Raw genomic sequence first — 18511 nt, forward strand, 5'->3', positions numbered from 1 at the left:
AATGCACTTTTCATTGAGGGTAGATAAATCCAAGCCTACCCCAGTTTATTGACCATGACTATGATGAAAGACATTTAGCAGTCATCTGGTTCACTAAGGAATCTGGCCACATGTGAGGACCAGAAAGAGCAGAGCATCATGAGAATGCCTGAAGGGTTTTCCTGTTGTGACACAGCAGGAAAGGCTTCTGCAGCGGGCATGTAATTGGGGAATAAGTAGAGCGTGCAACTTTGAAGCTTGGGTCACTTTAAATGTAAATCAAGTCATTTGGAGCTGGAACTGTTTCTGTTGACATGTGCACTCACCTTGGAGTGCACATGTCAACACAGCGATAATATTCAGCAACAATGAAAGCACACCACCACCAATCACACTACCTGATAAGATTCCCACAACCAAATCCACTTTAATAATCGGGCAAAAGGGGAGATGATGCTGAGAAAATGAAGGATAGAAGTACTAAAAACACACATTACCTTGAAGACAAAACAGGTAACTTTTTAGGGCATTCAAATACAATGAGACTAAAGTCAGTTTTTTTAAACCACATCCAATGCTTGCCTCAACTTGAAATCAAAAAGAGGTGCATGTGAAAATCCAAATCTCCAATGTGAATGTGCTGTGCCTCCTTTGTGCAAAACCTGTGTAATTACATTGCATCAATGTACAAATAGCGCAGCTAATACTCTGATGCTAGCAAGTATCAGTGGTCTATTGAAGCAGCTCCTTCACCTAAACTACATTGAGCACACATCAGCTACAAATGCTTCTTTTCTATTGGGTACTACATGTGAGAAATGACAAATTTGGAGAATAGCCAAACCTGATTCTCCTGAAAATGTCCAAGGTTCATTGGTGAAAGGAGCTTACGGCAAAGCTAAAGTCACAAAACCGTCTTCACCGAAGTTCAAACAGCAGTTGATGGCTGGAACAATGGGCTGTGGTGTAGAACAGACAATGCTTTTCAACAACCATCAACTTGACTTCCTCTCCAAGGCCGTTTTGCAGAAGTACAGCCTCGTGCCACTTCCATCAGCACCACAGTTTGAGAAATACAATTATAATATCTGCCATAACAAGGCTGACTATGCTGTGATTTGTAGTTACACGCCTTTACAGCCGATCAATTTCCCACTTCTGGATTTACGACTTTTCAACATAAATGGCTGCTTGTTTCCCTAAGTAGAGAAAGCTTTACCCAACGTATGGATTCTCGTTTGCCGACAAACTCTCATTCTGCATGAAGAGAAGGCTGTTCATAAAACAAGACAAAACTCACACATTCCTTTACTGGGACACGAGTGCAACTGAATATTGAAGTCCAACCTACAGGGTTGCGATTCTGGGCACACTTCAATACATGGATCAGGATAGTCTAAATGGGGCGCTTGTCTCCAACAAATGGCCTCCTCTTTGAAATGCCAGGCGTGTTGGGTTTGGTGTCCTAATTCATGTGTGCGAGAGGGCAAACTTGAGAGCTGAATGCACACACACACACAATCTTGTTCGATCATGTCAAAAGAGGCAGCAGTCCCAGGCCAAACCTGACACAGTTCTTTCACACAGTAAGCTTTTTATCCCGCGAAGGCCCTATTCTGCCTCTGCTGACAGCAGTAAAATAAGCTGCATTCAAGTCAGAAGTATTCAGAATGCACCGTTTATTACAGAAATCATTTTCTTCAGCTTTAACTCGTTTCTACAGAACAAAGCTGAAAAGGAAGCCTTGTACAAGCCACAACATTTTAGAGGGAATGCGTCAAGCTACTTTTTGCATGCAACTTCGTGCAACATTTATGCAACAAAGGGAAACGCTGGAACGTTTGGTCATCATGCAGAGAAGATTCTCTCAAGCTACTTTGTTAGCAAATCCTACATTTTCCAGCTTATTGTTGTTTTATCACTTCCTTTCTGCAACATTCTGTGAACTAAGCAAAACTGAAACCTTCCTGCAGAAAGAAACTTCAGCAGAATCCACTGCCACCATATTACACCTGCCAATGAAGCCCAAAATATCTCATCTCTGGATTGGCTTCAGGGTCTGCAGTAAGAAATATCTCAATTACTGAACTCGTAATAGTTTTCCTAAAATAGCCCTAACAGAGCACCAGCTGGTGTAAAAATAACATGCATTTGTTTGTGGTGTTTATTTCAGTTTTTTTATCTTAGATCACAATTAAGTGACTGCCACTGTTTTCTATGACTTCAGATGTCCCTTCACCGCAGCATCACTACTGTCCTCTCTTGTGTCTTGGAGAACACCATTTCTGGTTTCACCAACACAAAAATGTCTTTAATTTTAAGTTACATAAAAAAAACCAAAAAACATTTTTTCAGTGAGATTTATATACATTGTCCGTTCTATCCTCCTCATTGTTAGTAGCTACACTTAGCTCCCTTCTGCTCTCCTGAGCAAAACAGTGGTCAGTTATTCACCTTTAATCAAATTGGAGTTTGAAATGGCTACAGTACATAAACTGAACTCTCAATGACTCTGATGTCTCTCTGGTAGCACAGCCACCCCCCTCCATGCATTTCCTCAACACTAATTTCCTGCACACTAAAGAGAAAAGACAGGAAAACCCATCTTCCACTGTGATACACTACTAATTCTGTGCCATCTGGGCTGAGGTGGCTTCCTCCAGCAACAAACTGTTTCACATGGACTACATGAAACCAGAACACAGTACTGTGCAAAAGCCCTAAGTCACCCCTGATTTCTTTACATTTTGCTTCTGAAAACTTGCTACTTTTAAAAACTTGCTACTTTTAAAAACTTGCTACTTTTAAAAGTAGCTTTCAGCAATAGCTCTCCAGGCTTTCTGAAGGTCTGTAACATGGAACATTCCCATTTCTTTAGTTGAATCTATTAAGTTTGACAGGTATAACTGAAATGTGTAGTATTTTCACACCAATAAGGTGATTCTCCAGAGGACAAAAACAAAGTTGCACGCCTTAAAATAATAAATCTATCTAAAAGTCATTTCCTTGAGAAACAATCCTGCAAAGACCAGACACAGTACCTGAGAGATGCATCTAGGCCTTCAGTTGATCCCTCTACTGTTCACCTCAACAGAAACCATCTCAGTGAGAGTTTGAGGGCTTTTCTTGGTATTTTTTCATACATTTTTTAAAATCCAATCTTAACTGGTACTGACAAAAATCATCAGATTGCAGTTGAACTAGTACAACCTTAATATGCACTTCGATCATGCACTGTAGTCAATGTAATTTATGTCTGTGAATCACAAACACCACAAGAAAGGTTGATATGGCAAAGTCAACACAAGTTGACAAAGTTGACAGGATAAAAAAAAATTTAATTGCAGACCCTCTGTTAGCTTGAGTACCCACTTGGTGGCGGTATCTAAATGTTGTACGTCAACTGGTCAGGCAGAAAGCAGTTTTTCCAGTTGAACAGCATGCCGATCTCACAGAGCAGTTTCTCCAGCTGACTGACGCCAGTCTGCTGCACGGACATCAGCTCCTCAGCTTTAGCTCACAGGACTAATACGATGAAATGATTTTAAAAACGACCGACACGGCTAGTCTTTACAATCAGGCATCAGGTGATAACTTTTCCATCCATTTTCTTGTCAACTGCAACACTCCTACAGACATCCTGGAGAGGATGAAGAATGGAGTTCAAGGCCCTTGTGTGTCTGTGCTCTGCTTGAAGGCCAATAATCATCTGTCACAGGCACAGCTTTCATTTGGTCTGTCCTATATTTAGCAGACAAAGCCTTATCAGCCTAAGTACTGAATTCAATTTAAAGGGACATCATTAATCTACACTCATAAATCATTTGTGCTATGCTAATGTGGGTTCCTCTTTCCTCTGCTCAACATGGAATTTTCTTTTGTGCATAGCAAAACCTTGGATTTATCTCTGGTTACAACCATGTTTCAAAAATATGAATTACGCCGATGCAGTACCCTCTATCCCTTTGAAATGCATTTGGGTTTCCATGGAGAACATGCCTGGCAGTCCAAGCTTTGCACTTTGCATCACAATACTACCAGGTTTCTCACTTAGCTGCCAGTAATTAGCATCTGGCTGAGAATGAGAAAGTCTGTTATGAGGGGGAAAATAAAACTACCTTCTAAGAACACATACTTGGAATTCCAGAGGAAAACAACGACAGGAGCAAAACAAGAGTTTGGAAAAAGAGAACAAAAATAAAGGGTCAACAGCAGAAAAGCAAGAGAACAGTTTGGTAAGAATATTCTCCTGACTTAATCAAATATCCAATTTGTAGCACGGTGCACTGAGGGATACGCTACATCTGAGCTGTACTGTCCTGACATTCCTCAGAGACAATCCTCTCCCTGTGCTCAGCAAGCCACACACAGCAAGTCCTTGACATTTCAGTCGGTGTCTGTCCACTTAATGGACAAGGGACAGTCATCCTATGAACAAGGCCAGTCTGCACGCTGAAAACAAATGCACATTCATTTTACTCTGTTCTAAAGCAAATCATGCAGAGTCTGCAAGTAGTAGAGGGCAGATGGGGACTCCATGTCTTGCTAACAAACACCACAACAGGGCAATAGATCATAAAATAAGCAGTTATAGAGAGTTCTGCTCTACTTGAATCTGAGCTGAAATGGGCGAACAGAATACCCAGACTGACAGAAAATTAAAATGTAGCAATTTTATGAAAAGAAAACATATTTGACTGACTTTCCTAAACCAAACAATGAAGTGAAAAGCAAAATAATCAGCAAATTCAACATGGAAACTGAATAATATCTTGTGATTTGCAGCCCTATAATTAGGAAAATGATGTGAGTGACCAGTTCTCCCAGCCAGATGCAACTCCAAAGGCAGGTTCACATGCTTTTATAACATGAAGCAAAATTGAAAGAGTGCTAGAAATATAATCTTTGCTTTATATTATCTAAGTTTTAAACCAGAGAAAGAAAAGGGTCCTTCTACACTCTGCCCAAACAGCATGGGGTCTAAAGAGAATATTGTTCCTTTCTGCTCTACGAGACGTCGTCTAGGCTATGAAACCTCGGCGTTTATTACGGGAGAAAGTTGATGAGTACCCAGCTACACTTGGCCAGCTTAGTATAACTATCAGTTGAGACTGTCTAAATGTTACTGAGGCTGAAGCCACAGAACTCCAGTGTAAATTCACTGCAGGTCGACTGTTGAACCAAATTTTTCTTTAAAAATGAAAAAAATGGCACAAAGATGAATATGGCGCAGTGTTCTCAGTACAAGCAATGACACTGTTCTGTAAGCAATCATTCAAATTGCTAATGGCTTCAATAACATGGACTGGTGAGTTTTCATTTCATACCAGATGTTTTATGGGTTCATTTGTTTTAGAAAACGTACACAGTGTAGCTTTAGTGCTGCTCTACTTAGGGGTGGGGGGGGGGGAATCTAACACTCAAGTCATTACATTTTCTTGATTTCAGCTTCTACAAGGACTTTATTCTCCTGAAAACACTCAGCCACACAATCAGGTTTTTCATAAACATCCTTCTGTGAACACTCTCTTTCATAACTAAACTATTTGGCTATTAGGCTGAAAGTTCGACTGGCAAAGATGGACAAAAACATGAGCGCAGATGTAGAAACTTTTTTTTACTAGCTTCCGGGTCATTCTTCCATGCACAAGTTTACATTCAGGCGCTTCCCTTGTTTATGGAAGAAAGCCTACAGCTGAACAGAATGGGCGGGGAAAAGAAAAATCTTGACCTCTAAACACCACCCTGTGATGCAAGCATTCATCAAGAGATCTTCGAGTGCTGCTGATAATTTTTGAAGCATCCATCACCTAAAATAGGCTTCTGTCAGCCTGTGTCTGCATGGCCTACTTTGTCTGCAAGGCCGGCTGAGGGATGCAGTTCCATATGGAGCCGACTTTGCTTCACATGATTGGGGTGCCAATGCTCGGCCGACTGGACCCAAGCCAGAGTTCAAGTAATCTGTTTACATAGCGCTCTCTCAACTTTAAGCTCTCTGTGTCATTAAGTCTCGTGATCTGCTGCCTTATTAACTAAGGCCTCCCTCCATCGTGGTCAAGAGTTCAGTTGGCAAGTTTCATCTTGTGTTCTTCAAGTGATCGAGAGGAAAATTATGAAAAATATAAATAAAAGTCAGGTCTTCAGGGAGTCAAGTCTAAAGGTCACGTGCAGTATATGCTTCTGTGTCATCTAATCACGCCAGCTGGCAAAGTGGTTAGAGGTACTTCCAACGGCCACCATTTAAAAGGCCTCCTCCCCAAGAACCTAAAATCACAGAGTGAGGCATGATGTGATAATCCTTGACCAGTTGGGACAGGGATTATGCACATTTTCAGACTCTCCTCAAGGGCCTTCATAGTTACATTTGAGCGTACATTCAGATTTCAGGTCCTGCATTAATTCTCACATCCACACACTGACACACAATAACCGCAATGTTAAATGAGTGACTGTCGAATAATTAATTATCAAAAAGGTGCAATGCAGCTGAACACCTACGCCCCCATTTTCCATGTTGATTCAGTGTAGATGAATGGCATTTCAGACCCTAACATGGAACCTAAAAAGCACCGTGACAGTGAAGGACACCTGAAGATATTCAAGTATTAATCTTAGTGCCTTAAAATCTAACTGAAGTTCAGATTTCACATCTCAAGTATACAGTTCTTCTACATCCTGAATACCAATGATGTTCCCAATACAACTAGTAAGAAGATTATTAGCGGCACCATAACATCTGCAACGCAGCTCACAAAACTGAAAAACCGCATCTTATTTAAATTTGGTCTCTAGTTTAAGGTTGTGTCCTTGGACACCACCACACCGCTTCCAGAGGGGCTGTCATTTTTCAATTGCATTCCCCGAAACTGCCAGCCTGGCCACTTGCATGTCTGTGAGGCACACTGGATCTCATCCACTGACTTGAAATGGCACCAGTTCAATGGGAATTTCATTTTGATTATATTTAAGATTGTACTGGCGTGGCTGAACGCCCTGTGCAGAATGGCACGCTAGCCGCAGCTGAGGTTTTTCTTCCACCAAATGCTTTTTCAGATTCGTCAGGATGGTCAGTCGAAGTCGGAATTGGCCTCCTGACACCAGGGAACGAATTCAAAATAAAAACCCCATCAGTGTTGGGGAAAAAAGAAAACTACAAGCGACCATGAACCCTTTAACAAAAACTGTTCTTTGGAGAGCCAACACTAAGCAATCGTGATGATCCTCAACACGAAAGGCTGCTCAGTGATACACAAAACTTCTTGTTTGCTCTCTGAGCAAGTTTGAGGTTCAAGATGAAAACACAATCACTTAAGTTCAAGTGGTTCCAGGAAGCAATCTAAAATGTAGCAGCTGTGCTGGGATAGCTCCAGCGCCCTACAAGGAGATGACCCTAAAGTCGAGAATGAATGATATTAGGATAGTAAATGTTCTTTTTTTGAGCTGCTCCCTTTAGGGGTCAGCAGATCACCTGCCTCCATCACACCTATCCCTAGCATCCTGTCACACCGACAACCAAGAACCTCCACTGAGGTCTCTTTTCCTCCTGCCAGGCAGCTCCATATTCAAAATCCTTTGTCCAGTATACCCCACTGTCCTCCCTCTACACATGTCCACACCATCATAAAGCCTGAGCTAAGAAAATGATGAATAAACATTAATTAAAAAACTAATATGACAATATATGTTAATATAATATTAATTATTATAAATAGCCCCCTGAAACTTGTCAGTGTAAAAGATTTTCACCAAGTTTTCCCAACAACCGTTTGAACTTGCAGCAATAGTTTAATCTTCTGTTGGGGATGCCTTAATGATTGTGCGTCTTAACACAGATTTCTTGTGTTACAGGCAATTTAAAGAAGTGTCATTACAGTCAAGTGCTAACTTTAAAGTAAACAGCTGTGGATAACAACATGAGCTTAACTTCTGAAATGTAAATTAACTTCAAAAGAAGCAGCAGTCTTCCCACAATGTGAGAACTCTGCAGTCAGCACTTTACAAACTCATACTTAGCATTTCTCTCCCTCTCCGCCCAAACAGTTGTTCTCCCCCAACAGTGACTCCAATGCTGCTGGGCTTTTCTCCTCCTGAGAAAAGCCCAGCGGCAACTGACGATAGAAAAAAAAAGAAGAGTCACTAAATCACATCAGTGTCACGATATGCAACATGATAAGGATAACAGCTCGCTTATATAATGCCTTACAGTGAAGCTGCGTTTTTGGAACGGGGGTGGAGCATTCAGAATGTACAGCACAGCAAAGAAGCACAGTGGGAAAAGTGGTAACGTGAGCGTCATCATGTGACGCAGAACGGGCAGAATTTCTCACAACCTCTGGGAAAAAAGACGAGCTGCTGTCGATAACCATCTCTTTAGCTGTTTAAAGCACTGCAACACCAGGGATTTCATACTAAAAATGCTTAAATTGCAAAAACTCTGTTTATTCATTTGGATCATCTCAACCTGATTTTTGTATTATTATTATTCCACCTTCACACAGGAAGCCAGACTTTGCTAGTTTTCTTTCATCCGTTCATTCATGCCAGCGTGTCTTTAACAGGCTCCTTTAGGAAATGAAATGCTGTGCCAGGTCATGTTTTAGAACATTTTTCACAGTAGTTTGGTCAAGGGCAAAGTCAGCGGCCCGGGGATCATCAGCGAAGCTTTTAATCCTGCACTGTGCTCGTTTTGGAAGCAGGAAACCCTGGCTGGTACAGCCTGGTGACATGAGGATCAAACAGTTGAACTGTAAAATTTTTAAGGTTTGTGACCTGACGAGGGAGAGCTACTGCACAGTCACATCTTTAGGTTTAGCTCGCTCCAAGGACAAAAATCAGTTCAACGTCTCTGAAAAAGTGCATAAAGATCTTCAACTTAAACAGGATATGGTTCTTTTCTGATGGAAATTGTTCAGGTAAGGGATGCTGCCTGGATAAAGCATGAATGCTCCCTGTACATTCACATTACTCTCACAAGCCAGACACTAGAAACCTCAGCGGATAGACTGTTAGTGTCCAGCCTGACTGCTCACGTCAGCCTCAGTCAGGAAATGGATAGAAAAGATTACATAAGGTTCTCTGACACCATTCTGCGACACCTGAACTTGAATAATATCGCTTTAGATTGGCAGGAAGATGAGTAATCCTTCCTGAGTTGGAATAAATAGCTCAAAGTATGCTTGGCACGTACACACCCTATTTGCAAACAAATATAACCACGTACTGTTTAGATGTTTCGATAATGTCAAACTGACTCAGTACTTTGGAAAAACCCCGATAACATCAATAACACTATTTTTGCATAGCTGGCAAGAAAACAGGAGGAATAAACAAGTTTTACTGATGTACAAGCAAAACGTGATCAAGCAAACTGCTATATGTCAAAACGGGTGCGAGGTGTTTGGCAACTGTGGTAAACAGAAGGAACTTTAATGATAAGAATTATATGGAAACAACCCACAGAATGAACCACATCAAAAGCAGACCGGAGACACTTCACTCTAACAAACCCCGAGTGAATGCTGCCTTAGCAGAGCACACTTGTCATTCAGGCTTTTTCTGCTCACACTTTGCACTCCAATGGACATATGACACCATCCTTCATCGATACCATGCCAAGTGTACTGTACCGTTTCATGCATGCAATTGTGTTGCTTGTTTGAACAAAAATGGGGCCAGCCTCAATAGCTGTAACTTTCGCTTTAAAGATGAAGAATACATCTAGTGGAAAACATTTTAATCCATTAGCGTATGACCAGAACAGCGGCGGTTAACTCTCACACGGCACGCACTAGTGCATATCTCCAGGCTCAGTCGGCCATCAAAGGCCGCTGCACACTAATTAAAAACAGTCATTTGTGTAATGAATTGTGTAATATCTTGAGCACACTAAAGCACATTGAATTGACATCAGGATAAGATTAAAAGAAAAAAAACTGACAGATTGGGCTCAGTCAACAGCAGTTGACAGCTGCTCAAATGTGATGATTTTCTGAGCTTGAGCCACACTGAGGGAGGTTTTTCCACCAAAGTGTCAACTCTGACACTTGATCAAACCCCTTTTCCTTTTTTATATCCTTTTTTTTTTTTTAAGTCAGCTCCCCCACCCACCCCAAAAAAACCATAATTTTTAAAGGCCAGTAGGGCTGGGCCATATGTTAGCTTGTGCCACCAAAGCACAATTTTTTGTAGAACATGCTGCAAGCGGGCCGTCGTGGCGAAGACAGGAAACACCGCAAACTAGGGCTGTGCGATATGACCAAAATCTCATATCCCGATATTAAGACATCTATCGTCCGATAACGATATAAATCACAAAAATGTAACATTTTCTGTAAATTCTGTGAATCTCGGGCAGCTCGACTTGCGTGAAGTGTTTCCAGCTGGGCGTCGCGTACCTGGAGTCGAGTGTTTTAACCGATGCATGAAACGATACATTTTTAGACATAAGTTGTAACGGCCGCCGTTTTCTTTGTGAGTATTTATTACACGGCGTGCTGCGGGGAAAAGCCTGTTCTAACGTTTGAGTCTAAGGTTTATTTTTTAGCACCTGACGGCTCGTTTTTGCTTCTCATCCGTAAATACTCAGCATCTTTCACGTGATTCAGTTTATTTTGAAAAGTCTCAACAGGATCTTGAGCTTTATTGTGAAAGGTTTATGTGGAAAATAAACAAGCGGACACTCGATGGTTTTACCGTCGTTGTTGCTAACAACAACGCATAAAAACAGTTGCTTGTCCGTCTGCAGTGTGGTTATATTAAATATAAGAGAAAGAGAGAACTTTAAGAGATTAATATAGCCACTACAGTGACCATCAAAACGATGAAAAAATATTGCCGTAAACAGTTTATTTTGCGACACCATGAAACAAACGATAGCGTAAAATGAAACGATAGACGTTTTTATATCATCATCCGATATACATCGTTATATCGAACAGCCCTACCGCAAACCTATTTCATCTAGTGCTGTAAGCGTTAATCTCGTTAAAATGACATTAATGCCATAACTAAATTAACGCGGCAAATCTCCATTAACGAGTTACCGCGGATTGCCCCGTGCTTGGGGCTGGACGGCGTTAGTGAGTTAACTGCACTAATGCGTTTGAAGCAGAAGCAGCTGTTGGAGTACAACAAAGCTGTTAAAGCACGTGAAGAGGCGTCAGCTTCAACTAGCGCACTGGTGAGACCAAAGAACTCAAACAATCGGTGTAGCTTTAAATAGCTGCAGGCCTTATGACAAAAGTAACAAACGCTGGGGGGAACTAACTAATTAACTAAACTACTATAAACAGCTGCTTGTTTAAGTGAAAATAAATTTATTTTTTTTCCAACTAATAAAGTTGTGGAGCTGTAAAGTACTTTGTCTCGTGTCAATTATATTGTCAGTATATTGTTATTGCAAATTTTCAAATATATATTGTGATAAATATTTTTGGCCATATTGCCCTGCCCTAAAAACCAGTTTCCTCTATTTACATACATGCCACTGGTAATGAAATAATCATGAGTGTGCTTATCAGTATTTTGCAGTTGAGATAAATGGGAAAAAAATTAAAAAACACATTTCCCTTTTTTTTTTTTTTTTTTTTTTTTTTTAATTTGTTTGAGCCATCTGCTTCTATTGTCTGGAACAGGTCAACGTCATGTCAAATCTCTGCCTCAGTGGTCATGTATGAACACAATAGCCCAGACTCTGCCAGAGGAAGCATCAGCAGTGTTAAACTGTACATGGCTCGTGGGCTGTGCGCTCGTGTGGAAATGACCTAACAGACACCTGATATCTAGAGGAGGATTGTGGGTGTTGGGAACAATCCAAAAAAAAAAATAATAAAAGAGCCAAATATCAAAAGAATTTCGTGACATGCCAACATTCCAGCCCCTTTAAGGTTTGGAGCAATACACTATCAGTTTTCCAGCACAGGGTCTAATATTTAAAGCTGTTTCCACACTCTTGGTTAAATGGGTGAACATTAGAGATTATCCGCATTATGATCTGTGGAAGGAAAAATGAGAGTGGAAGATCATCTGACACAATATTTTTTCTCCTAGGCGTTGAGAGAAATTAAAGCCTTTTGCTCTCGAGTGCAGTCAGATGTCTAAGTGAGAGCACTGTACAATGTAAACAGTTATCCTGGTGTCCTCATCTTTGTAATTCCATGCTTATGAGATGGCAAAAGGCCCTCAGAAGTGCACTTTTTCCCCTTTTCTGCAGGAAGCATTCCTCCCTAATGACAGGGGAAGTTACAAGAAGGTCCATGCAAACAGCGAACCAGGAGAAAACACCCATCCTAAATTTGGTCATCTTATTAAAAGGTGGGTCGAGCAAAGAAGCTGTGATCTTCAACACAACATCTGCGGCCAAGAGACTTCCTGAGACTCTTGCTCAAACCTAGGTTGTAACGAAAAGAGCTGGGTGGGGCTCAAGCAATAAACGCAGATATAAGAGGATAAAGTGACTAAAGCGTTGTGGATTTAAAGTTGTGGGTGAGGAGTGCGTGAAGAGTTTTGGTTTATTTTATTTAGATCAAAAGTGACCTCAGTGGCACCGCTCCCACCACAGTTCCATCGCCCGACGTTAAAAAGCGGCAAAGTCGGGCTTTCCAGATGATCGCCCTTTGCTAAATTGTGATAATAGTCTAAAAAACATAGCTATTAAAGTTAAGTGAGCTTCTAGCCAAGCTCAACAACAATTTCAGCTAGTAACCACAAAAAAGTCATGTGTAGCACCAGGCAAAAAAATCTAACCTTACTACTGTGAAGCCTGATTTAAATGGGATCTTTTCCAGATCTTACAAATTGTGTTAAAAGTGAAGTCAGCCTTTAGGTTCAGTATGTTGTACATAACACAATCTATGCTCCCAGAATCTTACAAAGATTTAATCTCCCCCAATAATCAAAAAGAAAACAACATTGTTCAAACTGCTTTCGGATTAGGTTGCAAATTTTTTACTTCTTCGCGAGGAAAATCTGTCTTTTCTATTTGTCGCGAAGAGGTGTAGAAGATTGTGTCTAGATTTCAAGTAAAGTGTCAGCCTATTTGCTGGCTAGTTTTCTGTCCTACAGCTGCAGCAATCTGAAACTTGAAAGTCAAAGTGGAAATCTGTTACACTCCAGTCACAGAAATCACATATGGGACAAATACAACTGCACACAGCAGCCTCTATAACATCATGTTAATCACACAGAGTTTCACTTTGACATTGCAGCAAGCTTTCAAGGAAAAATGCCACTGATAAAAAAAAAAGGTTTCACGTTGTAAAACTATTTAAGAAATGCTACTATCCTGCACGTCACTCAACCTTCTTCATAACGCTTTACTAAGTTAGTATTGTTTCAGCACACAAGGTTCACAGAGCAACTCTTTAAACCTGCCTCTCAACATGCAGAGATCTTATCCTGGCTGCTCACGCTGAATTATTCAAAAGGAGAGGGAGAGGAGAATACAGTAGGACTTCTAGGTGGGTCACTATCATTGCAGCAGAAAGAGATGAGCTTAAAGTTAGCACACGGATGGGCAAAGCACTCATAAATTATGAAACCCGAGTTGCTGCTTAAGGTTTGTTCCTTAAAGGAGACTAGCCCGTTATCCACGAGTATTCAAATTACCACCACTGATAATTTGCAGCAACTTCAATTCTTTGAAATAGCTGGAATAATAACAAAACTACTACCTGTAACATCTAACCAACTAATGGCATAATATCCATCAAGGGGATGACATAAGGATCAATACACACTTAAAGTGTTCTTAAAGTAGGAATATGTAAAAGCTATAGTCACTCCAAGCCATGACTCCACTGAATATTTCAACACTTTAAGTGAATATTTATCAGATTATGATGGTGTGAATGGTCAGCCCTACTGGAAAAAATATTCTATGATCCTGCTGTACCCCGGCATCATCTTATCCGATCTCACTAGACAACCTCGAACACTAAGATAATTCAGAGGTTATCTGCAGCTACAAATTTTCTTTTCTTTCCATTTTATCTGCATGATTTATGTGTCAGGTCCATCACGTCTCCCAACAGTCAGCTGGAATTGGCTCTGCAGTTTCCCTGTCCGTCCTGCAGGGCCCAGTGCCTGCTCACCCAGCCGTGCAGCTGAAGACAGCTCCTTCTCTGATGATTCTACCTACAGCCTTATATAACTTTTCAAAAAGTCCCCGAGTGTGATCCTGCTCTCCCTCTCTTCTCTTGCATTGCTGATTTGCTCCATCATTACCTGCACATACCAACTGAACCTTCAAGCCACAATTATGAACCAAATAAAAGAGCAGAAACGTGGTTCTCTGTTCCCTTTCTTCAAACGGGATATATACATTAGGCCTCTCCAGTTGCTAATTGCATTGACCTGGTGCCAAATCACCTCAGTCCTGCAAGTCCTCCTCCTGCAGCCTGCTGGCTAACTCGCTAGTAGGCTAATTTCTGCTGGCAACTTTCAGAGGCACGACCCCGTGGACTTGCAACTTGGATGCGAAGTCTACAAAAAGTGCGTGCCCAGATCGGCGTTACAAATTCACGTTTTATGCTTCGAGGTTGCAGCCAAACGCGGACCGCTGTGTTGTGTGCCACAGTTAGAAATCCCTGTGGAAGTTTTGTGGGTTTACAAACACAAGAACCACAATGGCGGTGCGCCTTTCTTTGAAAGCACCAACACACGGGCGAATGCACACACGCTCACCGTGTGGAGATCAGATAGTGCAAAGCAAGCGCAAGAGAGTAGATACAAGCACCTCTTTTTGTTCACCCCCTCTTCTTTACATCTGTGTGAACTTTGCGCCATATTGAGCGTGCCCGCAGAGCCTTCCTGCACGGCGCAATATTGTTTCCAGGAAAACAAAAGCCGCAAGAAAACAAAGTAGCCACCACTCACCTTGGCGATAGCCTTCTTATATCTCATGACAGCCTGCTGGATGAGTGTGTGGACTTTAATATTCCCATCCCCGCACGGCACAACCACCCGGGTCCTGCCAAAACACACCGTGACTTTCATGGTTTAGTATCCGAGATCTTCACCAGATTCGGAGCAAAACCGAGAAGAGAGGAGGAGGAGAAATCCGCGAGAAAATTAAAAGGAGCATGGGTTTTTCGTTTGCTCTGCTCCGAGGCTGTCCCGGTATTCCTTCACAGAAGCGAGAGCTAACGGTCTTTCCGCCTCTCCCCGCCGGACGACATTGTTTTCTGCGTGTTTTCAGACCACCTGTTTAGCTGTGTCTCTCTCTCTCCTTCCTTCCTTCCCTCTCTCGATCCCAATCCCTCTCTCTCTCCCTCTCTCTCTCTCTATCTCTCTGCTGAGCTAATGCGCGGTCATATGTTGCCTTCACGTGCACCTGGTAAAGTTGAACCAAAGTTGACCAACTTAAATCAATTAAAGAAAAATCCATTTTAGTAATCAGTGCTCGACTTGGACCAGTGTGTTACAGTCTAGCATTATGAGCGGTAGAATGTGGTTATTTCATTTATCATGCAAGTTAAGGTTTATTCTATTGATCTGAACCCTAGGCTTATCCAAAGAGGCTTTGTCCTTCCCCAAAGGACAAATAACCAAGACCTCATTAAAAGTTCTATTTTTTTAAGTAGATTTTCATTTACTCGGGTATAAAGTTAATTTTATTTCCCGAAAGGCCAGAAAAATAGGTAAAAATGCACAGATTTCAGTAAGGTACATTAACATAGCGTTATTACCAAAAACCAATTTTGACCATGGAAAAAAAAATGCTGTTTGCCAAAATGTTTTTCTTGAGAAACTGAAATAAAACACGGACATGATGATACACACAGATAACACAACCTATTAGAGGTCAGGATTGCAGGACTTACGAGCGGGACTTTAATGCAACCTCTAGTAGGGATGGCCGGAGTTGCACCGTGACTCCGCGCTGTGGTCAGTGTGGGTAATGTTTGGCGCCCACGGGGCAGCGGAGGGAAGAAATAATGAGAATCAACACACTGAATGAAAATAAAGCCGAAGCCAGCAACTTACTGTAGTTTGTAATTCTGCCTTACAAGGACAGAAAGCTGTGTGAAATCCTCCAAAGTGAAACACTTTTGTTTCTTTGACTTAAGAAGCTGCTTTAAAGTTAAGACTTGAGTTTGGTTTTAAAGGAAGAATTAGGATTAGGCAGAGATTAAGTTTGGTAATAGGAAATGACTTAAAAAGTAATTAAAGACTTGGGAATTATGTGTCTTTCCACCACCAGTGCACATTTCTTTTTACTAATCAGAGACATATACTTTATTTTTTCCAACATCTAATTTGATGATACACCACTTATTACAAAGCTTCATCTTCGTGTGTAGCCAGCCCTTTACTACTTTCATCTACTGCCTCACCTGGGATTAAAACAAGCCCCTTTACAAAAACCAGTCCAAACCCATGTGGGGAGCTTTCAGGAACAGCTTCCTCAGAACATGCATGGATCACATGGATTGACTTCCTCTGGCTGAACACAGTGACTTATAGTGCCAAGAAAGGATGCAGTGGAAGGTTTAGTACAAGAAAAGAGAACTGCTGAATTTGAAGTATGCAGAAAGTGTGTGTGTGGTTTATATGGTCAGTGTTTAAACAGGATCGCTCCATCATGTAGTGCCAGCATGCAGCTGGGAGGCTATTTTAACTCTTAACACAGCTGGAGTACTCACAGGCCACCAACCACAGCCACAGCAGCTGTCGCAATGGATTAAACAACCTCACCTTTGGATATATGAGCACTTGTTTATCATCATTTGCACAAAACATAACAGAGGAAATGTGCAATCACACTGTCATAACAAAAGAAAATAACCTATAATTATAGTGAGGGGGACAAATGAAGAAACATCTGACTGACGTTAGGGTACAGATATATGTAGCTGCAGAGCAACAGTAGATCCAGTTTCGACAACAAGCAAAGGGGTGAAGGGGAAAATGGCTTTGGCCTTCAACCTTTCTAGAGAAAGCAAGCAGAGATTAGAAAACCCACCAAATAAATGGACATCCTGGCAAACAAAACAAGCAACAATCACTGGCTGGCATTTATTCTATATTAAAAACAGCAGAAATAAAAATAATAATGAGATGCAGAAGATGTAGAAGCTGACCATGAGTCAATTTTTCAGATGATTACACGTCCCAGAGTCAAAAATTAACTTCCATTCTTAATAGACAAGAAAGCCTTTACTTGATATCCCTCACAAGTAACCACACACAGTACCATCAAGAAGTATTTGATCCCTTACGGATTTCTTATTCATTTTCATATTTCTCACACTTTCATGTTTTAGATCATCAAACACATTTTAATATTTTATAACAATAACAAAGTCAAGCAGGCTAAAAGAGCTTAAAAAGCAACACATCATGGCCCGAGCTAAAGAAACTCAAGCCCAGCTGAGAAACAAAGTCCTTGACATCTATCAGTCCGGAAGGGCTACAAAGCCATTTCTAAAACATTGTTTCTCCAGTGAATCATGGTGAGAGCCCTTATGGACAAACGGAGAAAACTTGGAACAGTGATGAATCTTCCTAGAAGTTACCAGCCTACTAGAATTATGCACTGACGACTCATCCACGAGGTCACAAAAGAACAAGGCGGCTTCACACTTGCCTCAGTTAAGATCATGATTCATGAATAATGTTACATGTTACTGATCTCCAAGACTTTTGGAAAAATATTCTGTGAACGGGCGATATACACTCTGAAGTTTTTTGGAAGGTTTCAGCCATGTTACATCTGTTATAAAACTAACACAACATTTCATAACAGGAACTTTATACCAGCAATCATATATGATGGTGGTAGTGTGATGGGCTGCTACAAACTTCAATCTGTAATATAATTAATGTCTTGAGATACGCAAGCTAAAAAGCTGATAGTTTTAAGAGGATTTAAATATAAGTATCCACCAGTCAACATAACCAAGGACCATATGTGTTTCAGTAGTGACCTCTTGTGGTGCACTGCTGTGGTACCTCTTTAAGATGATTTTAAATCTTATTTGGCATAACCTTTATTAAAAGAGCAAATATACCGCTTCTTGGTAAGCTCAGTTATGGCATTTATAGAATTTCCTATGTGTATTGCACTTATGTAAAATCAGTGTTTCCCCAAACAGAAACATCTTCCATTTGCAATTTCAATGAAAATATAGTATATGGTTTTAGGATGCACAGTAAGCACAATAAACTCCAGATGAGATGGGCCTACACCTTTGCAGACATTACCTGCAGTCTTTCACTTGGTATAAGATGCTACAATTGATCTTTTTAATTTGCAAAATCATACTTGGAAAAATACAGCTATAAAGCCTCTGCATCTTCATCATTTTGTGTACAGTTATCATGAGATGACATTACTTTACCCTTACATTTTAAACTTTGACTTTTCTGAAAAAAAGACATGCAATTTCCAGAAATATGGCGGTTAAGCTGGAAAGGCCATGGCAGATGCTCAAATACCTCTTTGATGGTATTATCAGCGTGAAATTGTGTTGTGTAGTTATCCCAGGCTAATTTTGTGCTAAAGAGCTGTCTGGCCCAGGTCATATGTAAC

General features: G+C 40.9%; 1 protein-coding gene across 12 annotated transcripts in view; it reads right to left on the reverse strand.

Annotated features, from left to right (window-relative positions):
* The window catches only part of pard3ab (par-3 family cell polarity regulator alpha, b), a 235581-nt gene extending 220338 nt beyond the window's left edge, over positions 1-15243 (reverse strand). For 9 of the 12 annotated variants that reach the window (XM_005476796.4, XM_025900020.1, XM_013272742.3 and 6 more), the window contains exon 1: positions 14854-15242. In XM_005476796.4, the coding sequence (XP_005476853.1) occupies positions 14854-14973 (120 nt within the window). In that variant the 5' untranslated portion in view covers positions 14974-15242. Of the gene's footprint in view, positions 1-14853 lie in introns of all 12 variants that reach the window. The other 3 variants (XM_013272746.3, XM_019348075.2, XM_019348079.2) reach the window with 1 other exon arrangement.
* Positions 15244-18511: the final 3268 nt, after the last annotated feature.

The sequence above is a fragment of the Oreochromis niloticus genome, linkage group LG18 (assembly GCF_001858045.2).
Source record: "Oreochromis niloticus isolate F11D_XX linkage group LG18, O_niloticus_UMD_NMBU, whole genome shotgun sequence".
In the NCBI taxonomy this organism is placed as follows: Eukaryota; Metazoa; Chordata; class Actinopteri; order Cichliformes; family Cichlidae; genus Oreochromis; species Oreochromis niloticus.